The following is a 26,215-nucleotide window of genomic DNA, read 5'->3' as shown; positions in this document are numbered from 1 at the left end:
GAGCTATGTTTTATGTACGCTGCAAACTGTAAGGTGTTTGTTGGCATTGAGAAGAAAGGAAAGTACAGTATGTTTGGGACAATGGGTCAGTTTGTATAGTTGGCATGGTCACGTTAGTTACATGTTTGGAATGTTTCTTTTGATAATCTGGAAGGAAATCTTTTTTTTTCCCCATCTGGTGACTTTGACGTCACAGCTCACGATAGTCACTAGCGAAGGGTTGGGATTGTGTGCATTCTTGAAGCAGAGAACAGCAGAGATTAAATGAGTAAATAATATTCATGATGATGATGATAAAATTAATAATAATAATAATAATAATAAATATAGCTGCAAGCAGCGATACGGGGCCACAATGCAGAACAGGAAGAGAAAAAACTGCAGCAATTGAATGAACATGGTTCAGAAGTATAGGTGAGAATTAACTCAAAATGAAGAGAAGGTCAGATGAGAATGAACACAGAATGGATTAAAAAAACCCACTTGTATCTAATCCAAGAGGAATAAAGATTAGTACAATGCTTCCTTGGATAATAAAGGAATCAAAATGACACAACATCACACACGATTGTATAAAGTTGTCCCACACGGGATTCAAACCCACAATCTCTGGGTTATGCATCTTTCTCTCATCCTGTTGCGCCAGTGGGGATATGTGTTTATATACTTGCCGTACTTCAGTAGTTCATATGTAAATGAACCTCAAAGTGAAGACTTTTTATAAAAAATGCACCGCATGTTATATTTATTAGCTTTACTTTAGATCATTCAGCAGCTCATCGTAATGTTGTTATGTGTTCTTGACATTAATTTTTTTTTTATTATTTAGTATAAATTTTTATTTCAGTTTTAGTTTTAGTGGATTTTAGTTTTTATTAGGGCTGTCAAGTGCTTAATTAAGCACTTAATCGATTAATTAATCTAATTGCATATCAAATTTGGCTGTGAAATTACCCCCAAAAGATCATTTAAAGTCATTATTGTGTTAAATGAGATTAAAGTTAAAGTCTCTTTAAAGGGGACTTATTATGCCCCATTTGTAAAATAAGATGTAAAATAAGTCTCTGATGTTCCCAGAGTGTGTATGTGAAGTTTTAGCTCAAAATACCCCACAGAGCATTTTTTTATAGCATGTTAAAATTGCCACTTTTTGGAGTTGAGCAAAAACATGCCGTTTCAGTGTGTGCCCTTTAAATGCAAATGAGCTGCTGTGCATGTCCTAAGAGGGCGGAGATTCAAGAGCTGATTCTCCGGTGAAAAAAGTCAGTCAGGACGCACTATAATGTCAGAATCTGCAAATGTATGCTGCAGAGCAGCTGTTAGAGCTTAATAAAACAGTGTAAGTGTGCATTAAAATATTATAAACTCTCTCTCTCCCTTGCATTATCATCAACATACACAGTGAAGTACACAGAAGCAACTAACAGTAAACAAATGTAAAGACCTTATGCTTTTCGGGTGGTGCTTAATAAACTGGTAAACTTTATATCCATAAATCAACTCTGATGAACTGTAATAAAGTGCTCTCACCTTCATTACTGCAATGGCGGACTGTGTACAACTTGCTGTGAACTCGCTCAGGGCGGTTCTCATAGACTGTAAAAAAATATGGACGTAGTGTCTGTGACGTCTGTCACCCGTAGATTTCTGAATAGCATTTTTGAACAAAAAATGAGCCGCTGCCATCTGTTTATCTTCCACATGCGAGCACATCTGTCTCGACCATTAACGCAGTAAGCCATATTATTTTATAATTGTATCTATTATTATTTTATAATTGTATAAAATAATCCTGAAAAAAACACATAAACATGGCAGAGATGCCAAATTCAGCGGCTGGAATTAGCTGAGGTAAAGTGACGGCTCACAGACATCAGCGGTAAACCTGTCACTCAAGTGACCACGCCCTTAATTATGCAGAACTTTAAGGCTTAATATTTTTTTAACAGACGAGTTATAAAAAAAAAATCACTCCCTCAGAGTTGTCATGAAGGGCAAAATTAGCTGTATAGACCAAAACCACAATTTGATCCAGGCTGTAAACATGTTTTTTTCTGCTGTAAAGTTGGCCATTTTAACATGGGACTCAATGAAATTCCGCTCTCTTTTGGAGCCTGTCCCTAGCAGCCAGTCAATGAATCACAGTTTCACAAGTCACTTCCATATTGGCTTCAAGAGAAACTGGGGGAGGTTGCTGCTTGGCGGTTCTGTTAAAACGGCAGTCAACATTCATGGATGGCTAAAGTGATGTCACACTGTCAGGGATCTGGAAACGGCTTGATCTGAGACACTGATTTATGGGGATTAAAAAAAGGAGTGGTTGGATTTTTATCACTATAGGGTGGTTGTGTACACACACTGCCAACACACATTTATAGCCAAAAACCATGCAAAAGTGAATTTTGCATAATAGGTCCCCTTTAATGTTGTCCTAGTTGGTTTTGCAATGTCAAAACTGCCTTGTGACAACCATTCTTACTTGAGGTTAGACAGAGAAGGAATTGGGAAATGTGAAATCGCAGGCAAGTACTGCTGCATCTGTACTGTATAACGCCTGTTTCACACATAATCCGTATGCAGTGCGTATGTGTTGCTGAAGCAGGAAGCGGCCAGTTTCGGTGAAAATTCATCAAAATTGTAACGTGTACTGATTTATATTTATACTTATTTAGATGTACAATTGATACAGTAAGACGTTTTGTAACTACTTCACGTCTGCCCTATATAAATGACATGTAGCATACTAATTAGACATACAAATGTATGTACAACGAGCTATTTAATGCGTAAACTTAAATGTATAGACCTACATGCTAATGACATTTAGCTTCAAAGTGACAACCCCCCCCCCCAAAAAAAAGATAGCAACACTACTGTATTCACGAACAACATATAGGCTTTACAGCAATAAAATGTTTGTAATCATTTTGAAAAACCATAAACATAATTATATTCATTACGCTTATATACTGACAGTTGCTGGAGTAGTTTAGTACACGTAAACATGACACAAAGATTTGAAAACTTACTGTCGACACCAACAGCCGACGAAACTGCTTCCCATGCCTTTTCCTTCGCATTCATATCTTTGTACAATACATTCTGCGGGTCATACAGAATTTTATGTTTTTCCACCTCAACGATGAGACGAGTGTCATCCATGTCATGCGAGTTTCCCTCCAACGATGGGGAAAAACATATCTGATCGCATTATGCAAGTAAACACTGTTCATTTTTTTAAAACAAAATTGTTTTGAAATGATACAACTGAACTGTGAAATTGAAATGTTTCCTTTTGGCATGAATATAGCTTGTTGCTGGCATGCCGTTAAATCATTAAAAAAAATAAAAATAAAAAATATTTATGTAATGTACTAAATGTACAAAGTAGTTTAAATGTGCATAATTTTTTTATTTTATTTATTTATTAATTTTTTTTTTTTACAATTTCAGGTCAATCCATGTTCATTTTGCCCACACACAATCTAATCTAAATAGACTCGGTACGTAAACGATCGCTGCACTGCTGCAGACGCACCGCTCCTGGAATGCAATGACGGACCGCAACCGCGTGCAGTGTGAACGCTCTAATCCGTTAACATGGGTGCGTAAAAAAAATACGCAACGCATACGCACTGCAGACAGATTATGTGTGAAACAGGCCTAAATGTGCCAGTGCAGATGGGTGACATTCCAGTGGAAGCCAGCGTGTGGGCTTTTGTGGGTGTGTGTGGGCTGCTTCTACATGTCTACACATGTGTCTGAAGTCACCCGGAAGACCTGAGTCTGTTGTTGTTTTTGTATTTGCATATAGTGTAGCTTAAGGAAGTTATGTATAAATTAAACCTGACTCTGGTTTTTGTCATTCCTCATGTTGAGCATTCCTGAGCAAGGAATCATTATGAATTATGTTTGTGTTTTTATTTGTGAGTGTTTCTGTGTAAACTACATTTCAAAAGTTTGGGGTCAGTACGATTTTAAGATTAACTTGATCAAAAGTGACAGTAAAGACATTTATAATGGTAAACAAGATTTCTATCTGGAATAAAAGTATTTCTTTTGAACTTTCTAATCATCAAAGAAACCTGTATATAACATTGACAATAAATATTTCTTGAGCACCAAATCAACATATTAGAATGATTTCTGAAGGATCATGTGAAGAATAAATTAAATTCACAGCAATCGCAGGAATAAAATTAATTTAAAATATATTAAAATACATTTACATTTACATTTATTCATTTGGCAGACGCTTTTATCCAAAGTGACTTACAAGTGAGGAAATACAACAAGCGAGTCGTCATGATGAGGCAAATAGACAAGAAGTGCTCATAATACAAGTTATAGGCAGTGCTCAGATTATCCTAAGATACAATAGAGAGGGATTAGAGGAAGTGAAAGGATAGGGATAAGAATTTATTTTTTTTTTTTTTAAGATGAGGTTAAGTGCTCACGAAAGAGATGGGTTTTCAGCTGTCTTTTGAATATTGCCAGGGTTTCCGCATTCCGAATGAAGGCAGGAAGATCATTCCACCAGCAAGGGACAGTGAATGAGAATGTTCTGGAAAGTGAATTCGTGCCTCTCTGTGATGGTACCACAAGCCTTCGCTCCTTTAATGAGCTCAGGGTTCTGGTAGGAGTTTAGACTCGTAAAAGTGAGCGGAAGTAGGAGGGTGCTGAGCCTGTGGTAGGTCTGTAAGCAAGCGTCAACACCTTGAATTTGATGCAAGCAGCAAGTGGTAGCCAGTGAAGAGAGATGAAGAGAGGCGTGACGTGGGCTCTTTTGGGCTCGTTGAAGACGAGACGTGCTGCTGCGTTCTGAATCATTTGTAGAGGCTTGATTGTGCATGATGGCAGTCAAGCCAGAAGTGCATTGCAGTAATCAAGCCTAGAAATGACCAGAGCCTGGACCAGAAGTTGTGTTGCATGTTCTGTTAGAAAGGGCCTGATTTTCCTGATGTTGTATAGTGCAAATCTGCATGACCGAGCTGTCATTGCAATGTGGTCTTTGAAGGTCAGTTGATCATCAAGGATTACTCCAAGATTTCTGGCCGAATTTGATGGGGTAATTGAGGATGTGCCTAGCTGGATGCTGAAATCCTGATTTAGAGGCGGATTGGCAGGGAAGACGAGAAGCTCAGTCTTACAATATAATACAAAACAGTTATTTTCATATTTAACAATATCACTGTTTTTACTGTATTTTGATCAGATAAATGCATCCTTGGTGTGCACTTTGCAGAGACATATTCCCCCAAACTTTTGAATGTAGCAATATCTAGCAGATTTGTTTTGTTAATTGGATGCTATAATTTTTTAATAAGTATATTAAAGGAAAACATTGAATTTTAAATTTAAGTACTTTAAAAAAAAATCACTTTTAAATGTTTAACTTAAACTAGGCCCGCAATTGTTACACGACTACTGAACTAGCTACAAATGTGAACAATTAGTCACAAATTATAATGACTTAAGTCTCACTTAAGTAAGTTTGTAATGTGGCCTGTAAATTAGGGCTGCACAATATATCGCACGATATGAAAAATAACATTGAACTTGAACGCGATTATCGCTTAAACGCGATTCTTAGTGCGATTATGAAATTGCAAAGGCTGCGATTGTTTTTTTTTTTATGCGCAGCTTGTCAATGAGGTATGGCTCCAAATGCGAATCCATCTGCAAGCACTGCGAGGTTGAGTGGCTTATAATGTACATTTGAAAAAGCAACACGCGTCAAACTTCTTTTCAGACACGAGAAGCATTTATTAACATCTTGTCCAACAAAAGACTCCAAACTCACTTCATAACGACAGTTGAGCGTCCTTCTATGAGATGATGTGGCTTCTTACACAGAATAAGGCAGTCGTGTGTTTATTAGTCATGTTTAATTAATCAAAGCATTTCAATCTTCTGTTTATTCAGCTGCAGCGATATGATGCGTGTTATCATATGCGTGGCATATTTGGAGTTTCTGCGCAAGAGCGCCCTCTGGCTTTCAGATGGAGAAACATTTACTACTGATCACAGAGCCGTACAGCTCTGACAAGCTGTGCATTAAATAATCGCAGCCTTTGCCATATCGCATGCGATTTTATCACGATAAATTGTGCAGCCCTACTGTAAATGGTAAACATGTAAACATGAATCAGTCCATTTAACTTCAGTAATGTGATGTTTTTCCAAGTGAAACTGGATATTCAACAAGAAAAACAAGTGTAGAATGGGACTGTTTTATATACCAAGGCTTGATTGGATTGAATGGGAGTTCAAAAAATAGCTATTAATATTATAAATATGTAATAAGTTTTTTTTAATAAGTTTTTACATTTTAATAAAAGATTACAAAAACAAACTATTTTATGTCTTTTGTATAAGTTAAGGTGAAATATCATCCACCACATCAGGGACTCAAAAATGAAAATTCTGTCATTAATTACTCCTCATGTCGTTCCAAACCCGTAAGACCTTCATTCATCTTCAGAACATCTTCTGTCACCGAACTTCTCAAGATCCAGAAAGGTACTCAAAACATATTAAAAATAGTCCATGTGACTACAGTGGTTCAAAGCGACGAGAATACTTTTTCTGCGCCAAACAAAATAATGACTTTTCAGCTGTATCTAGTGATGGCCGATTTCAGAACACTGCTTCCTGAAGCTTCAAAACTTTACGAATCTTTTGTTTCGATCACATATCAAACTGCAAAACTGCTGAAATCACATGACTTTGGTGCTCCGAACTGCTGATTCGAAACAAAAGATTCATAAAGCTTCATGAAACAGTGTTTTGAAATCGGCCATCACTAGATATTGTTGAATAAAGTCATTATTTTGTTTTGTTTTTTGGCGCACAAAAAGTATTTTCATCACTTAATAATAAGCCTTTTCCTTGAACCACTGTAGTCACATGAACTGTTTTAAAAACGAAAATAAAAGAAATGGGCAAACAGCAGTATTGATAGATATGAGTTTTGACATGGAAAAAAAGAAAATAAGATAATAATGAGCACCTCCTCCACCATGTTGCCTTCAAATAAAACAGTTGTCATGCCAACTTGCTACTGTAAACCGAGGCTCTTCTGATTGGTCCACTGTTTTGAAACTGACATTGAGTTGAAATTCTTTTAACTTGAAACAAACAATCAAAAGAAACACTCAAAGTACTAAGAAAACATTTTGGTCTGGTGGCTAACAGTAAGTCTGGACCAGTGTGACCTGCAGCTCACGTCTGATGAGTGGAAGAGGCACTGATCACCTAATTACCGCTGGCAGGCGACAGCACACTTGACAAATCAGCGGTGGTCTAAAACTAAAAAAAAAACAACATTGGAAAGGATACACAAATATTATTCAAAATTATGTAGTTTTGAAGGCACAAACATGCACGTTCACGTCAGAGCCATAGCCTGGTGGGCAGCGCTCCAACTTTCCAAGCAATCCAAGTTTGTGGTTCTATCCTGATCCTGTGCTCCTTTCTCCTCCCCTATCCCTTCCTGTCTCCCCTTGACTGTATTGTCCAATAAAGGCAAAAACGCCCAAAAACATAACTTTAAAAAAAAAAAAAAAAAATTTTTTTCTCACAGAGTGACTTATCCAGATTTTCCCAGAACGCGGAACATGATAGCTGCCAGACCACAAGGAGAACAAAACAGATTTTTTTTAATAAAATTAATTTGTTTTTTCACACTCTTCTCTCTCTCCTTCTTTATTTCAGTTACTGAAAGGATGGAACAAGACTAAAGATGTTTTGTGCACAGCTCAACACACCTCAAAACAGCACAGCACACAAAAATCTCTGCAAGCTTTAGTGTGCAACACCTTTTTAAGGAAACCAAAATTATTTTTTTTTTTTTTTTTTTTTTTTTTTTTAATGTTATAGACCGATTTATTGTCAGTTTCATAATGCACACAAAAGTTCTTAACCAAATAACTTATTGGTTTAAAACTGTTTGTTATGATCACAGAATTAACCCTAATATTAGATGACTGTACTTTATCTCACTTCACAACTTACCAAATAAATTAATCTAATTAAAGATGTAATATAAGTCTAAGGTGTCCCCTGAATGTGTCTGTGAAGTTTCAGCTCAAAATACCCCATAGATTTTTTTTATAAATTTTTTTAAACTGCCTATTTTGGGGCATCATTAACTATGCACCGATTCAGGCTGCGCCCCCTTTAAATCGCACGCTCCCTGCCCCCCAAGCTTTCGACTATAAAACAGTGCAAAAACAAAGTTCATACAGCTAATATAACCCTCAAATGGATCTTTACAAAATGTTCGTCATGCATACTGCATGTATGTGTCAGATCATGTGAGTATAGTATTTATTTGGATGTTTACATTTGATTCTGAATGAGTTTGATAGTGCTCCATGGCTAACGGGCTAATGCTACACTGTTGGAGAGATTTATAAAGAAAGTTGTGTTTATGCATTATACAGACTGCAAGTGTTTAAAAATGAAAATAACGACGGCTCTTGTCTCCAGCTCAGCTCCAACCATTAATCCTGGCTGCCCTTGTGTAATGCCTTGAACATAAGCTGGCATATGCAAATATTGGGGGCGTACATATTAATGATCCCGACTGTTAGGTAACATATGCTGAAATTCGCCTGTTTTTCGGAGTTCTTTTAAACAAATGAGATTTACATAAGAAGGAGGAAGCAATGGAGTTTGAAACTCAATGTATGTCTTTTCCGTGTACTGAACTCTTGTTATTCAACTAAATTCATTTGTTCAAGGTAAATTCAAATTTTGATTCTAGGGCACCTTTAACTTTGATATTTGATTTGATGTTGTTAGAATTAAGAGATTGTGGAGTGTTACAACAGACAATAAACGTGCACAGCTACATAGGAAATTGGTTGCCATGTAGGGAAAACAGTCAGTTGTAAGAATGTTGACCAATTAGAAGTAAGCATTCTAAAGTGCTGTATAATCATTTAAAATATGGTTATGTTATAAAAGCTTTTTAAATGTTTTCTTCTAATTTAGTTATTTCTCAGTTTACAATTGTTAAGGTGTAAAAAAAAACATTCTGTAGGTATAGGGCCAGACCATTACTGAGCATTAAAGGGTTAGTTCACCCAAAAATGAAAATTCTGTCATTTATTACTTTCCCTCATGTTGTTTCACACCCGTAAGACCTTCGTTAATCTTTGAATCACAAATGAAGATATTTTAGTTGAAATCCGATGGCTCAGTGAGGCCTGCATAGCTAGCAATGTCACTTCCTCTGTCAAGATCCATAAAGGTACTAAAAACACATCTAAATCAGTTAATCTGAGAATACTTTTGGTGCGGCAAAAAAACAAAATAACGAGTTATTTAGTGATGACCAATTTCAAAACACTGCTTCAGAAAGAATCGGAGCATAAATGAAACAGTGTATCGAATCATGAATCGAATCGTGGGTCAAACCGCCAAACTGCTGAAATCACGTGACTTTGGCGCTCCGAACTGCAGATTCACTGTGCTCCGATGCTTCCTGAAGCAGTGTTTTGAAATCGGCCATCACTAAATAAGTCATTATTTCATTTTTTTGCCACACCAAAAGTATTCTCGTCGCTTTTTAATATTAATATTAAACCACTGTACTCACATGAACTGATTTAAATATGTTTTTAGTACCTTTATGGATCTTGACAGAGGAAATGACATTGCTCCCTATGGAGGCCTCACAGAGCCATCGGATTTCAACTAAAATATCCTAATTTGGGTTCTGAAGATTAACGAAGGTCTTACAGGTGTGAAATGACATGAGGGTAAGTAATAAATTACAGAATTTTCATTTTTGGGTGAACTAACCCTTTAAGTTTGATTCTACAGCCCTTGTTGGCTGTTTAACTTGATCCTCTGCTGGATCAGGACTTCAGTAACGTGGTGCTGGATTAAAATGCTCACCTTCTGCTACAAGCTATGGAAATCCTACATGACAAGAGTTTGACAGATGAAAGCTTTTGTTTTAGTTTTGTTTTTTGTTTTTTTGTTTTTTTTGGCTAGTAAGTAATTATTAAATCACCCTAGGCTAGAGAATTGGGCAACCACATCTCAGCTCAAACTTTTGAAACAGGTAGCAAATTCAAAATATCTTTATTAGGTGCACGACTTTTGCTTCCATAATGTCAAATCAACAAACCAACACTGTTTCAAATCAATATGAATGTAACCCTAGCACTAAACGTTATTGGATTTTGATTTTGGATTCATGAAGATTAATAACAAATTGTCAGTGATACTGTGTTGACAATAGGTATAAACCTGTTGTTTCTTCATGTATATGACAATTATGTTCTCAAAATGTGTTTATAGTGCCAAGATAATAAAATGAATGTTTGGAAATCCCCACTTCTTGTTTGTTTGCTGTGTATTTGATTTTGATTATGTGTGAAGGGGAAGTATGAAGGGGAATATGTATGCATCATGAGTAGAGTGCATGATATTCTAGTAGGTTCCTGTGCAACCAGTAAAACAACTTGTGTATGCGATACCTAGCTAACATATTAGAAATTCAGAGGTACTGTATCTCAGGAGTTTCATAATCTGTACAAAAGGATACAAAATAATGGAGACAATTGCAACACCTAATCTAAAGTGTTTAGAGTTTTGCTTCTTGGAAATATTTTGAATATCTTAACTGTAACGTTTTAATTTTATATAGTGATATTCTGTTCTTTATTTGGGAACAAATTTTATGTTATTTTGCACAGTAAAAAAACTATTAGAATTATTTTCTTAAAAAAACATTTATTAAATCTCTTTTTGCCATTAAAGAAAAAAGAAGAATTGTGAAATAATATGACAGAAACAAATCAAGGTTATTTATCCATTTTAAAAATAACATATAAAAAATAATTACAAAAAAAGTTCTATGCTGTCAAAGTATCAGTGCTTCTTCATAGAGTCTTGCTAAAAAATTAACAAAAATGTACCATTGTTTACAAATCAAGGGTATTTACAGACTAAACACAAACTTTTTTTTCCCTGAGCTGACCCTTTTCATGTTTATATACATTTAATGCAAAAGGTTTAATTGCTAAAAAGTATCCGTCGCGTCCATCCTCAACATTTCTGTTTTCAGTTCAACTTTTCAAAAATCCTTGAGTGATGCAATGAGAGAGTCTGATTTGGCAAGATTATGACATTGACCAAGGTGAAAAACTGCAAATTCTTAAAATGTCTGCCCACTTTCCAGTCTATAGGGCAGGTGTGCCAGAAGGAATCTGATGTGGTCCGATGTCAAAGGTGGAGATGCCGAGATTTCCTTTGCTCCAGTGTTTGATGGTGCCATCACTTTCTCTAACTTTCTTCCATGCTTCATGGTCAAAGAGAGCGGAGTGTCTTCACTGTAACTGGGGGGTCTGACGCTCATGCTTTCATGGTTGTTTGTCATAGGAACTTGTGCCTGTTTAGGTTGAAAGGGCTTGTGTATATCCCTGTCCAGAGAATGCTTGAGATAGCTGTTTCCTTGGAACATCTGGAGCTTCTTTATACCATTATCTCGAGGGATCATATCAGAAAGGTTTCTGAAAGGGCTCTTCAGACTCATATTGGCTGGCTCCTCACATGTGGTGGAACTCTCGGATGTTTCCGAGTGCGATCGCATGGATAACTTGTGTGCGGGTTGTGCTTCGGGTTTGGTTGGGTTTTGAGGAACAGGCCCATTTCCCGTAAATGCCTGGTTGGAAACCAGTCCTCTCCTAATGAGCTCCTGTAGAAGCTTTAGAGGAATCTGAATCTCCATTTTGCCATTGGGATCTACGGGTGGGTGTCCAAGGGCACTCCTTTGGTTTAAGATCCCTCCTAACTTAGGTGTAGGTGCACCAGTAGACTCTTCCTTCCACCAGTCAGCGTATAGGTCTCGTTCCCGTGCTTTCATAGAGAATGCTTCGGAGTAGTTCATTCTACGATTGAATAGATTCACTGAAGGAGGACTTGCTCTACGTGGGACTGGATTGGCATTGGACGTGAGATCAATGACATCAGTGATCACTGGACTCTGTCCTGCTCGGACAGTCCCTGCACTTCCTTCTCCCGAGGTAGTTTCATCCACCGTTTCCTCTTGTTCTGCACCTTCTTCGGTCGTCAAACCCCTTGGAGGGTAGAGAGGTGAAGCTTCGTTGAGGAATTTGGGCTTTTTAGAGGGAGGTGGGGCGAAAGATGATGGCGTGTCACTCAGCGTCTCAAGACTGTTTTCTTTCCGACTGAGGTTGAGAGGTTCCTCCAAACCGGATGATGACTTGTACTCTTTTGCCAGGTAGCGTAGCCTATCTAATGGCTGTTTACAGATCTGATCCTCCACAGAGGACGTGCCCAAGTATGAGGCAGGTGTTTGGGGAACATCTTGAGAAGGGTTGAGGCTTAGCTGGGGCAGTGCAGATTCTCGAAGAGCGATATAATTGGGTAGAGATGTACTGCCGTGTGGCAAGTATGAAGCGACGTTCAAAGGCATGTTAAAAACCTGTCTCTGATGCTCAGGAAACATGTTCGGAGAGGTCTTGAGAGGAAAAATAAACAAGAGTAGCATTTCATTAACTCAACACTGTCATAAAACCTGCTGTTTCCATTTCTAGAATTTTGTTGTGTTCAAAATGTTTCAAGGATTAGTTCACTTTCAAATGAAAATTAGCCCAAGTTTTACTCATCCTCAAGCCATCCTAGGTGTATATGACTTTCTTCTTTCTGATGAACATAATCAGAGGTATATTAATAAAAATCCTGACTCATTCGAGCTTTAAAATGGCAGTGAGCGGGATCAATGAGTAAGAGATGAAGAAAGTGTCTCCATCCACATCCATCCACATGTACTCCACTCCACGGCTAATAATGGCCTTCTGAAGCTAAGCGATGCGTTTGTGTAAAAAGTTCTGAAGTAAAATATCTAGCTTCCACCAGACAGAAAAAAAAAAAACAGAACTGGTGTCATGTCAGTTAAACTTCTTCCGTAAATTGAATAGGGAAGGCGTAGGATGTAGCGTAACCTTTTTGAACTGCGAGAGTTTAACACGTTCTTCTTGAGTTGAATACGGAAGGCGGAAGCTAGATATTTTACTTCATAACTTGTTAAATATGGATTTATTTATTTATTTATTTTTACACAAATGTATCGCTTTGCTTCAGATGACCATTATTAACCCCCCAGAGCCGCGTGGAGTACGTTTATGATTAACGGATGTGGATGGAGGCACTTTCTTCAGCTCTTATTCGATCCTGCTCACTGCCATTATAAAGTTCGGATGTGTCAGGATATTTAAAGGAACACTCCACTTTTTTTGAAAATAGGCTCATTTTCCAACACCCCTAGAGTTAAACAGTTGAGTTTTACCGTTTTCGAATCCATTCAGCCGATCTCCGGTTCTGGCGGTACCACTCTTAGCATAGTTCATTGAATCTGATTAGACCGTTAGCATCGCCCTTAAAAGTGACCAAAGAGTTTTGATATTTTTCCTATTAAAAACTTGACTCTTCTGTAGTTAAATCGTGTACTAAGACCGACAGAAAATGAAAAGTTGCAATTTTCTAGGCTGATATGGCTAGGAACTATACTCTCATTCAGGCGTAATAATCAAGGAACTTTGCTGCCGTTCCATGGCTGCAGCAGCGCAATGATATTACGCAGCGTCTCTCACAAACGTCTCCATGGTTGCACGGCACGTTCCCTGTGCAAGCAGGGGTTCACGGGCGCTGCGTAATATCATTGCACTGCTGCAGCCATGGAACGGCAGCAAAGTTCCTTGATTATTACGCCTGAATGAGAGTATAGTTCCTAGCCATATCAGCCTAGAAAATTGCAACTTTTCATTTTCTGTCGGTCTTAGTACACGATTTAACTACAGAAGAGTCAAGTTTTTAATAGGAAAAATATCAAAACTCTTTGGTCATTTTTAAGCGCGATGCTAACGGTCTAATCCGATTCAATGAACTATGCTAAGCTATGCTAAAAGTGGTACCGCCAGAACCGGAGATCGGCTGAATGGATTTGAAAACGGTAAAACTCAACTGTTTAACTCTAGGGGAGCTGGAAAATGAGCCTATTTTCAAAAAAAGTGGAGTGTTCCTTTAATATATCTCAGATTGTGTTCATCAGAAAGAAGAAAGTCATATACACCTAGAATTTAGGGTGAGTAAAGCTTGGGCTAATTTTCATTTGAAAGTGAACTAATCCTTTAATATATTAAGTTTTTAAAATTTCATACCTGAGGAAATGCCGGGAGGTGTCGGAAATCTGCCCGTTTGCCATTCCTGGGGTATTCATGCTCAAAGTCGTAACTGCTGGAGTGGAAGCGCTTTTGTGATCGAGGCATCCTGAAGACAATATCGTCCCTATATCCATTTTGGTGACACTCATAAGGAAGAAGTAGCCTGGTTGGACAAAGAGAAGAAAATGTTTTTAAATAATTATATTATTAATAATATTTTTTTTTTACTACATAAAAATGTAGGTCACACTTTAGATTAGGTTCCAATTCTCACTATTAACTAACTATTAACTATGACTTTTGCCCCAATAAACTCTTAATTATGGCTTATTAGTACTGCTTAATAGTTAGTAAGGTACAGTAGTTGTAAAGTTTAGCTGTTGGGTAGGTTTAAGGGATGTAGATTAAGGTCATGCAGAATAAGTCATTAATATGTGCTCTATAAGTATTAATAAACAGCCAAAATGCATGCTAATAAGCAACTAGTCAATAGTGAGAATTGGACCCTAAACTAAAGTTACCAAAATGTAAACAGCTGCTGTTTAAAGGTCAATTCACACTTCACAGACAGACGCAGACCAACACTGACAGTCACGAGATAATAGCACATCACTTCTCAGACATCCCAAGAGCGACAAATGGCGTTTCAGCATGTTTGTCATCAATCATTCAAATTCGACAAATTGTTGTGTCTCTCTTTGCAATGTATATTGGCCCTAAGGTTACATGCACTTACTTTTCATAGTGTCTGCGAGTGCAGGTGGCTGCACTGGTGCTGCGTGGGTTTCCTCCAAGTATGTTGTAAACTTTCTTCCACAACTGCTGCGTAGTAACCTGGACATCACACACACAGAGTGTGTATATTTATAACTGGCACATGGAAGTCAACAAAACATTTTTCTTGGGAGTAATCGGAAGTTATTAATACCATTCGAAGTATGCAATTAAAGGAAGCAACAAATAATTAAATAGCCATTGCGGTTTATGCAAAAGAACCCTGGATCACTTTCCTGTCATGCAGTGACATTATTGAAAGTCTAAAGAAAGTCCAAGATGGAGTCATTTGTTTTGAAAGTTGTCTTTTTACCTGTTGATAGCCTCCTAGCTCCTTCACCGTCTTGTACATTAGGAACATATCAACTGAAAAAGAAAAGAAAATGTCCATTTTAATACTCTGAAATCAGCTTGTTTTAGACATACGTTCACTACTTGTCTCTCTCACTCACTCTGTTTGAAGCCTAGATGAGGTATTCTCTCAATTGGTGTGTCTCTCTGTTTCATAAAGAGGTAGAGGTCTTTGAGGAATCTCTCCTCTGTCATCTCCTCTCCCGATTCTGAGCTCCTCTCCTGCAGGCCGTCCCGTTCCATCATTCTGACCTGGAAATAAAGTATCAGCATATTGTTAATATGCTACCATAAGAACATTCTGTGTTCTAAAAGGTCAAATCTTCTCCAGATACACTACCAGTCAGTTCGATCACATTTTCTTTATTATTATTATTTTCCGCAATTTAGAATGTCAAAGTCAATCATTTAATTGGAAAATCTTCTAATTAAATGAATGTATAATAATGAAAATAATAATAAAACATATTTGTGCTAAGAAATTCTTAAGTAGACTAGTTTCACAGACACGGCTTAAGCTAGTCCCAGACTAAAGTACATGTTTGAGTTGTTTTAACTGGCATATCTTAAAATATATCAGTGTTTTGTCTTAAGATGCACATCAGTAATGTTTGTGTGTGTGTGTTTTGCTTAAATGTCCTAATTGAACTAATGCTTAATCTTGGCTTAATCTAAGCCCTGTCTTTGAAACCGGGTTTGAATGTCTTCGAAGCTATAGTTTTGAAAATGAAAACTTTAAGATTAAAAGATTTTTAATTTCATGAAAAAAAAAAAAAATTCTGTGTCTAAACTTTAGTATATATTTATAGACAAACATGAGATAAAAAAAATAATATTGTATTTAAATTTCACTATATTTTATTAACATGTATTATAAATATTTTATTTTTAATCCCTGAAATGATGATATTATAATAGGCCTATTTATTTATTAAAATTAGTCTTAATTAAACTTGATGTACAATGTCCCTAATGCATTATTGACCAAATGAACAGAGTAAATTATGCAATAAAAACCAATAAACTTTTTCAACCCATCCTTAACCTGTTAACTTTGCTAATCTTAAATATTAAATCAGTACTAACATAATCAATCTAATGTTCTTCTTTTATCATTATATCAAACCTTCCATTTGTCTAAGATTTGTGTGCCTATCTCAAATTCATATCTTAATCAAGTTTGAGATGTTCTCGATCTGTCATGATCATCTCATGCACTCTGTGTACCATGATTTGTTACGGACTATCTAATCTAAACATGTCTGACGCACACGATGCTTATCCGCGCACGAGAAGGCAGCTTGATGGCAATGATAAATATCTTTTTGTTGACAGCCCTCAAGACACTTCTTCTCATCTTTCCTTACTCTTTGCATATTTACCACCACCAAAATACAGCCCTCTTTCTTGCTTATAATCTTTAATCTCATGTTTATAAAATTGTGATCATTTATGTGTTTGTTTCTGACCCTCCAGTGTGATGCATAAGCTCTAAACATTGTCAGGCCTTTAAATATGTGCATGAACAAAGCTGTGGAAGCAATTACTTGACTCGAGATTTTTTTTTTTGTCTCATTGACAACTCACTAATCCGACACTGATGATGACTGATAATCATTCACTCCAAGCACATTATTACATACTATTCATCTTTAATCATGATGTAAACCGTTGAACACAATCATGTGGTATTTTGTTAATATATAACCAATATATATATAATGTTTGCTGAGATTTAAAACGAACCAGAGCTTGCAATGATTTACTTTTGTCTTTTCGATGAAAGTCAATGGGGTCCAAAACAACATTGGACTTTCATTATATAGACAAATATTGCCCTTAGGTGACCTTTATGTTTGACTCAAAATTAGCATAATCCACTTTGTCTTACCTGTGTCTCCTCAGATTTATTTCAATGGGATGATGGTTTGCTGGATAGCTCCTAAATGGAGAAGAATGTAATCCAAGGAAAGTTTAGCCAAGTATTCGGCCCTTTGCAAACTAAACAAGCAGTTTGTTTCGCACAAGCGCTTTGTGATGCCTACATGTCGTTCCTCTACACTTGAATGAAATCATAGCTTCTTAGCTCTGAGATTTCTATTCAACCGCCTTCCTGATTGGAATGTTAGGTTGGACAGGTTCTTCCTGTTCTGAAGACAGCTGCCAAAACCTCCGAGTATAAATATCACTGATAATTACTCTGAGATTATTACACTAATATGTGCGTCATCAACGTTTCTTCTTCCCAGGAAAAACTAGTGATTATGTTTCTTACAAATACATTTTTTTTTAACACCACATGAAATAATTTCCCCACCCAACATTATCTAAGCTGGAATGACATTGCATTTCAGTGATGTGAAGGTTTATGTCAATAAAATGAACATTTGTTCTTAGGCAGTTTTGCATAATGTACCCACCACGCAAAGCACGTAATTGTGTGTATACAATATATTATATATATATATATATATATATATATATATATATATATATATATATATATATATATATATATATATATATATATATATATATATATATATATATATAAAATGTTTGCTGAGATTTAAAAAGAACCTGAACTTGCAATGATTTACTTTTAAAAATAAAGTAGAAAAAAAAATGCTTTCATGTGACCATTGATCAGTTTTATACATTACACTGGTCTTGTTCAGATGTTGTTTTTTCACTTTAGACACTTTCTAAGGCATTGCTCATTTAAGTATCAACATAGTTGGTAACATTATAACAATAGACGCAAGTGTATTAATAGGCAACGTACATTTGGAATGCATACTGAGCTCATAATTTGCTAATGGAATTTGCTTAAGTTGAAATCTGCTAATTATTCATATCAGACTTTGGTATCGCAACAAATCTGAGCATAGTTTGAGACATTATTGAAGAGATGAAATAAAAATTCAGAAAACTGAAAATGAAGGCTTTTTTGAAAGTCAATGGGTTCAAAGTTGTTTTGATCTTATCTTTGATCTGATCTTCAATGAGTGAATTATGACAAGAGTTTTCATTTTTGGGTGAACTAACGTTTTAAGAACTTGTGTGAGATTACGGTGTTTTTTTTCTGAGAAGAAAAACATAAGAAGCATGAGACATTTAAAGGGTTAGTTCACCCAAAAAAGAAATTTCTGTCTTTAATTACTCACCCTCATGTCATTCCAGACCCGTAAGATCCATAAATGTGGTAATTTCATTGCTTTCTATTGAGGATAAAAAAAAAAAAAAACCCTCTCAGATTTCATCTTAATTTGTGTTTCAAAGATGAACGAAGGTCTTACGGGTTTGTAAAAACAAGAGGGTGAGTAATGAAGTGACTTTAAGTTTAAAGTAATTTTTGGGTGAACAAATCTTTTAATCTCATTGTTGTCTGAAAGAAACAATTGTTCTTATGTAATGCGTTATTGCTAGACAATACAGTTTTGTTGGAAAGGACTTCTTGTGGTTTAGGTGGACTTAAACTTACTCACTGTCTGTCTGCAGGTTCATCTTAAGTTGGCACTTGAGATTGCTTTTCTCATTTCCATGCAATGAAAAAACAACACCACAAACAGAACCTGTTCTCCCATTTCCCTGAGTGGAAAATATGTCACTACACAAATAAAAAACAGAGACAGCTTAGAATGTAATTATGTAAGACTATCGCAGCACCCTTAGTAGACATAGCTGTCAACTATGGCATGCTAAAAACAGTGTTAAAATGAGTCCATTTGTCATGTTTAAAAGCATTCATTGGTAGTGATGCTTGACAGAATGTTGTGACCTGAAGTGCGACAGTGTTGACATGTTTGTTTGTCAGTGTTTTGTAGGTGGGACAGACTAATTGTGTCGTCTGTGTTTTGCTTTTGCTTGTCCACACTAACACTACTATATTTTTAAGGGCTTACGCTACAATAATACCACAATTTTCTTGTCTTGAAAAACCTGTTTTGTTTTCTTATTGAAACACCGGCTCCTGGAAAATCTATAAGCGTATACAGTGGCTCCAGGAAGTATTTTGTTCTTAAGACACACTTAAAAAGATATATTAGAAACCAGGTGTCATTTATTATGTGAAATATAGTACAAGTACACTTTGTAAAGCAAAACATTTCACAGAAATAAGCTTGTTATAGGTTTTAAATGATACAAAATGTTTCAAAATGAACACAAAATACTACAGTACATGCAACTGAAATCATCTTGAGAGCAGCTGGTTAAAAGTCTTTGCAAAAATGTCTCAGAGAAGTCAAAACGGTAACACTTTATTTTACGGTACAAATTATGCATAATTACAAGTAACTAACCCTGAACCTAACCCTAACTGTACAATTAGTTAATTAATGCTAAAAATAAAGTTTAACCCTCAAATCTGTTCATTTTTGTATCTAATGGGCAGTAGCTTTTTTAAAGATCGATCTAAGATTAGATCACAGCTGATTACACTGCAGCACATTTACGTTAATGCAAAAGGACGTTGCGGGAAAAAGTCCCCTTGAGAAATATGCAGAGCATAATTTCCTCATTTCTTTCTTAGACATCCTGATTAGCAACTATGTGAGATGATGAATTGATTGGCAGTAAATCAAAAACCTATTTCCTGGCAGCATCTTTTTCTGAAATTTTTACAACAGTTTCCACATTTTTCTTGTCTGTTCAAGAGGATTTTTTTTTGGGTCATGCACATACATTCTCAAAAACACGTGACATGCTTGAGATGCATCCTTCCGTAGGGACGTTTATACTTTTTGCATTTTTTGAGATGTGCAATTTGTTTTTGTATGCAAGAGGAAACGTGCAGTTGTCAAGAAGGTTTCTTTTTATATAATCAGATGATGCCAATTTTTTAAACAATTTGACATATCTTCACAAAAATTGGTACGTATTACCTTTAGAAGGTCCTGAAGGTACCTGAGAAGATTCAACACAGCGCCACCTACTGTTCCACAGATATAATGTTTTTTGCAAAAATGCTTTTGAAAACATTTTCCAAAATGTGTATGCTTTATGACAAATTATTCCCTGGCTAATGTCAATTCCAACGATGTGTCAATTGTCATTTTCCTTAAATGTCCCTGTCCGCCATATTGAAATAAATGAAAAACAGTTTTTTCGTTACTCCTCCCACAAATTTTGTCCACTTTTGTCCAAAATCAACTCAGATGATCGCATAGAAATGACTGAATGGATTTTTGATATTTTGATACATTCCCGAGATATTCGTCTCTGAATGTGACCTTGCTTGTGTTCGTTGTCTTATGCTAGTTAGCTTAGCATGCTAATTGCTTAGCATTCTAACCAGTTGTCATTCTCTTTAATGTGGCTCTTCAGCTATCAAGTTAACCATGAGCTTAATTAGCATTAAGTTAGCTTAGCATGCTAATATGGTTAGCGTGCTAAGTAATGCCTTTTTTTGTAAATTCTTTCTTACACTAAAAGTTCTCTTCCACAGCCTGTTGAACGTGTATCCTGAAAGAGCTCAATGTGTAAAGCCAGATGCCTGAAGAGCACTGTGCCTAAAGATAGTGGGTTCGAATCCTGGGTGGAGCAGTTTTTTGAAATTGTGATTCCTTTGTTGCCTCTTGGATTAGAAATAGATGTTTTTTGTTTCATGTTGTGTTCATTTTCATCTAAGCTTCTCTACATTGAGTTCATTCTTGCCTATAATTCTGAACCAGCTGTTTCATGTTTGTTCATTTTCTGCTGTTTTTCCTCTTCCTGCTCTGTATTGCGCTACAGCATGATGAGCTGCAGAATGATCTAAAGTAGTTATTAAATATATTCAGTGCAGTTTTATAAAAATTCTTCATTTTGAGTTCATTTTCACATGAACTAATGAACTTCGGCAGTTGTGTCAGCATTCACCTGCACAGTGGTGCAATGAGATGAGAAATGGACATTGGACCCGGAGGTCGTGGGTTCGAATCCTGTGTGGGGTGCCTTTGTACAATTGTGTGTAATGGGTCATTTTGATACCTTTTTTATCCAAATAAGCATTGTACTAATCTTTATTCCTCTTGAATGAGATACAAGTGTTTTTAGTTCATTCCGTGTTCATTCTCTGAACTTCTATTGATTTTCATTTCATTTCCACCTGTCCTTCTGAACCAGCTGTTTTGCATGTACATTCAATTTCTGCTGTTTTTGCTCTTCCTGCTCCGTATTGCGCTACTGCCCCTTCTGGGGCTTGGCCCCGAATTGCTGCTTGCAGCTATATTTTTATTACTGTTTTTTGAGCAGTTGTTATCATTCACCAGTGGCAAAATGCATGATCTGTTGACACTCGGTCCAATTTATCGCTGTTCGGTGGCTTGCTACCTGTCCTAGTGAAAACACAAAAGATATACATCCAGAGAATTATATAGCTTTACGTGGATTAAAATTGCTCTTTGAATGTTATTTGAACATCGTTTTCATGTCAGTTTTGACTTGTGAATGATTTATCTGGATCAGTCAAAAACACAAAGATCACAATATGTTCTTTTATGCAAAATCATATTAATATTCACGAGACAAGCATTTGCTACCTCACCCTCCTTGAACTAGTCATCCGATTCAAATAAGTCTCTGATAGTTTTCAGAAAATGACGTGGGAGTCAAAAGCATTTAAAATATGCTATCGACAGGTTCTCATGATTGGCATTATCAGATGAACAGAATTGAAACAAGATCTGTTTTCAAAGTACAAATACCAATGTTTAGAATGTCAATGGAGCATTTACACCTGCATCAACATTACAGTTCTTGTAGTGAAAGTTTCCTTGGATTCTATTATTTTCTAAAGCAATTGCTTATAAAATATCATACTTAGTGAGCTTTGTTTGCACTGATTATTGCTCTGTAAACTGTTTGTTAATTGGGGTGATTCAATTCTCGTATCGTATAACCATATGTCATGTGAACAGCTGACACAGTGACTCAGAAAACCGATTCATTTCTCTTATTCTTTTGAGAAGAGATATCCATCTAAATTTCATATAATACAAAAACATAATCAGATAGATAACATGAACAGAGGGTATGCATAGATGTCACTTTCCCGCCAGACTGAGTGGCAAAAGAGCCTGCTGCTTGACTGGTTTTAATAGAGGAAACTGCGAAAATGCGAGTAAAACAAATGATTACATTGAAGGTTGGGCTCGAAAGTGTTCCTTATGACATGTCAGAGAAACCTAATCCATGCATATTGACATGCAGCCAGAAATCATGTTTTTCTTGAAATTTCGACATTGGGGAAATACATAAAGCAAATCTGCCTGTGAATATTTTATATAACTACAATATAGGTAAGTCTAAATCCGAGTGATCACTTATATATCAATGTTATATATATCGTCATATCATACATTCCAAAAAAAAAAAAAAAAATATATATATATATATATATATATACATATATATATAAAATATAAAAATATAAGATGATAAATATTTAATTGATGAGTTGTCAACGCAAAATATATAACAATACAATATATAGGGTATGATTTTACCCCAAAATCCAACATTTCGACACAAAATGATAACTGCAAATCCACGTTTTTCTACCTGCAGTCCAGTTGCTTCTGTGAATTGCAGTGATCAGTTTGCATCTTTTTTTCTGTAGCTTTCGGCAGTCCGTAAAAATATACCTCAGGTTTCTCGTCAAAACTATTTGTACAGTCAATCGCAAAGCTCTTTCCCATTTTGGATGTGTTTTGTGTAGCATTCCCACTGACATTTGCATTGACTCTTGTTTTGAGAAATATTTGCCTGATGGTTGCAGAGAAATCTTTATTGGGAAGTAAGTAAAATTCAAGAAACATTATGCAGTAACAACATTTATAGAGGAAAAAGTTATAATAAATACAAATATATGCTCTGTAACTGTATATAACCTACAGTGGGGTCTGAAAGTCCACTTTTCTTTTCCTTTCTTTTCTTAAGTAGTGCACTTTTTCAGTTAAAAATTGTTAGTAAGTGAGTAAGCAAGCTATTAGTAGGCTATTTGGTATGTCCTTTTGCTTCAATAGATTTCAACAGCACCCACACACTTTTTCAGCAGCATAGGTTTCAGAAGTATATTTTCCATCCATTTTTCCAATAGGGATTTCAAAAAAGTCTTCATTAAAGCATTATAAGCCTACTCATTACTCAACTACTCATTTTCGAATGTTGATTTATATATATATATATATATATATATATATATATATATATACACACACACCCACAAATATTTAAGTATTAAGTAAGGAGATCAACTCTTTACTTAATACTTATGTAATTCGCAGTGCTTCATGGGAGTGGGCGGAGCTAAAGTGAACTTTGCCGCATTTTGCTTTTTGTGGAATTTTCTGTAAAACGTCATGGATAATTTTAAAAATCAGATGAAATAATGTGGTCTGGCAGCTTCAACGGAATCAAATACCATCGATCAACAACCTCGTAGCTACAGTAAAACTTTTTTAAAGGTTTATAAGTAAAAATCAATTTCCCTATGGAGAAAGTGAATGGAGTTTTTACTCACGAAACCCAACTTAGCACTCAATGACAGCAGCACTAAAGCTGACATCAACAAAACCTGATATCTGTAGTGTAATTTGAGAAATATGTCTTCTTAGGTAACACTTTATTTCGATTGTCCACTTTAGACATTCTACTAACTTTGCAACTACATGTCTGCAACTACCTCTCATTAGAGTATTAGTAGACTGTTTGAATAATATCTGCCAACACTTTACTTTGATGCTCCGCCAACATACATTCTGCATACTGTAAGTAACTGTGCAACTACATGTCAACTTATTCTACTAACACAATCACCTAACCCTAACCTAACAGCCAACAACAGTCTATGAAAATGAAAATTCTCTCATTTACTCACCCTCATGCCATCCCTGATGTATATGACTTTATTTCTTCAAATAAACACAATTTTTTTTATTTTTAGGCAAATAATCCATCTCTGTGAGTCCATATAATGCCATTGAATGGTTGTCGCTCCACTTTGACACTTGAAAAACCACACACAGCGATCGTGACGGTAACCATATGACCCCAGTAGATGAAACAATGACTTCTGAAGTGAAATGATAGGTGTGTGTATGAAAAATAATTTTTTTAAACTATAAATCACTGCTTCTGGTCTACTGTTATACAAGCATTCACATGTGGGACATTATGACGTGACATAAGTGTGTTGTGAAGCTCATGTGAGAAGTGGCGGCCCTATTATGAGAGCTTCAGAACACACTTATGTCACAGCATCCCTCTTGTGAACGGTTTTTCATGTGTGTTTACGGTATCTGAAGAAATATACATATACAAGTCATATACATCGGGGAAGGCATGAGGGTGAGTAAAACTGATCTCAGACTTTTGGACCCCACTGCATATCAAGTGCATTTGTGGACACAGTTCTGAACACGTGCTACTTACATACAATATATTGCAGTATTGTGCACACATGAGAAAAATTGTGAGTAAATCACTGAAAGGCCTCCGTTGATTGGCTGAGAGAAACATCTGTTGGTCATCTATCGGTTCTCTAAACAGTCTGGTACACAGTTCCCATGGTATCTCCTGCATGAATGAGAAGGAGAGAACTATGATCAGTTGCAAAAATGTTAAATGACTCGGTGGATGCTGAACCAAATGATAAAAATATGCAATGAATAAATGTTTTTTTTCGCCCACAATGGATTAAATTACAACACAAATTAAAGAATAAGAAACAAGAGATCTCAGGTAAAAGACTGTTGATAGAAAAAGAGAAACACAATACATCTATATGTCAGTGTGCATTATGGAATTAATAGAATCAACAGAAAAAGATTATAAACTTGTTTGACAAGAAATTTTCCCTTATGTCAGAGGGCTCGTTGTTCCAGGAATACACATATGCTTTTTTCATATGGTGTATTTAGCACATATCTGTTTCATAATATTTTATGTAAGTCTTTGTCACTAAGTCTTTGTACTGTAAGTCACCTACGATGTTTTTAACGGCTTTTTGGGCTCATTTCTATGAATATACACTGCAGTGGAAAAGTTTGAAGATATTTGAATATTTTTTAAGTCTCTTATGTTCACCAAAGCTGCATATTTTTTTAATCAAAATTATAGTCAAAAAAAGTAATATTGTGAAATATATTTATAGTTTAAAATAATTTGTTCATCTTGTAATATATATTAAAATGTAATTTATTCTTGTGATGCAAAGCTGAATTTTCAACATTATTTTACCATTATTTTAATTTGCGTTATTGTGTCACATGTCATTACATACGAGATGATGAGCCTGTCTAAAATGGTATCCGTCACAAAACATCCTCATATTTCTCATATTGGTTGAGTTTAATGCACTAAAGCAAAAAGGAAAGTCTTTGTTTTATCATTTTTTTAATCTTTCTTTTTAAAAGATTTATATCTATATTGGCTGTTTTTTATTGTTTTTCCAAGTCTCTTATGTTCACCAAGGCTGTAAAACAGTAAAAATATTAAATATTACAATTTAAAATGACGACAAAGCAAAGTCTTCAGTGTCACATGATCCTTCAGAAATCATTCTAATATGCTGATTTGCTGCTCAAGAAACATTTCCTATCATTATCAATTATTGTCTGCTTAACATTTTTGTTGAATTCTAGAATCTCTGCAGGAAAACAAAATAAAATCATTTTATTATAACAATATAAATATAAACATTTTGTAACAATATAAACGTCTTTACTGTCACTTTTGTTCAGTTGAATGCATGTTTGCTGAAATATCTTTTAGATGATAATAAAAAAACGTTTGAATTATAGTGAACATAGCATGTTACCATGTTTTACCACAGCTTCTTAATAATTACAATAAATATTTCTTAATCAAACAACTTGGGACATTAATATTAGTTAATGAAT

At 35.6% G+C, this 26,215-nt stretch overlaps 2 protein-coding genes across 6 annotated transcripts in view; one reads left to right on the top strand and one right to left on the bottom strand.

Moving 5' to 3' along the window:
- Window positions 1–26,215, top strand: part of rtknb (rhotekin b) — a 100,753-nt gene that overhangs the window by 63,429 nt on the left and 11,109 nt on the right. Inside the window, exon 13 of one of the 5 annotated variants that reach the window (XM_067376621.1) lies at window positions 7,717–7,838. The exons of 3 other annotated variants lie outside the window; for them this stretch is intronic. In XM_067376621.1, the coding sequence (XP_067232722.1) occupies window positions 7,717–7,723 (7 nt within the window). In that variant the 3' untranslated portion in view covers window positions 7,724–7,838. Of the gene's footprint in view, window positions 1–7,716; window positions 7,839–26,215 lie in introns of those variants that run through there. One more of the 5 variants, XM_067376623.1, reaches the window with a different exon arrangement.
- On the bottom strand, window positions 11,177–15,575 carry arid6 (AT-rich interaction domain 6). The gene is made up of 5 exons (XM_067375071.1): window positions 15,431–15,575; window positions 15,292–15,344; window positions 14,941–15,038; window positions 14,202–14,367; window positions 11,177–12,502 (listed from the first exon to the last, which is right to left on the bottom strand). Exons 1-5 carry the CDS (start codon window positions 15,573–15,575, stop codon window positions 11,177–11,179), a joined length of 1,788 nt encoding a protein of 595 aa, XP_067231172.1.

This window comes from Chanodichthys erythropterus, chromosome 22, assembly GCF_024489055.1.
Source record: "Chanodichthys erythropterus isolate Z2021 chromosome 22, ASM2448905v1, whole genome shotgun sequence".
Lineage (NCBI taxonomy): Eukaryota > Metazoa > Chordata > Actinopteri > Cypriniformes > Xenocyprididae > Chanodichthys > Chanodichthys erythropterus.
The sequence above is the reverse complement of the archived record's forward strand: the minus strand, read 5'-3'. Positions and strand labels throughout refer to the sequence as shown.

What these genes read in the sequence shown, in the direction of transcription:
- arid6 (XM_067375071.1), bottom strand. Translation starts at nt 15,575, where the DNA reads ATGATGGAACGGGACGGCCTGCAGGAGAGGAGCTCAGAATCGGGAGAG. An exon ending in AGCTAGGAGGCTATCAACAG is followed by an intron (nt 15,039 to 15,291) that starts GTAAAAAGACAA and finishes TGTGATGTCCAG; the next exon opens with GTTACTACGCAGCAGTTGTG. An exon ending in ACCTCCCGGCATTTCCTCAG is followed by an intron (nt 12,503 to 14,201) that starts GTATGAAATTTT and finishes TTTCCTCTCAAG; the next exon opens with ACCTCTCCGAACATGTTTCC.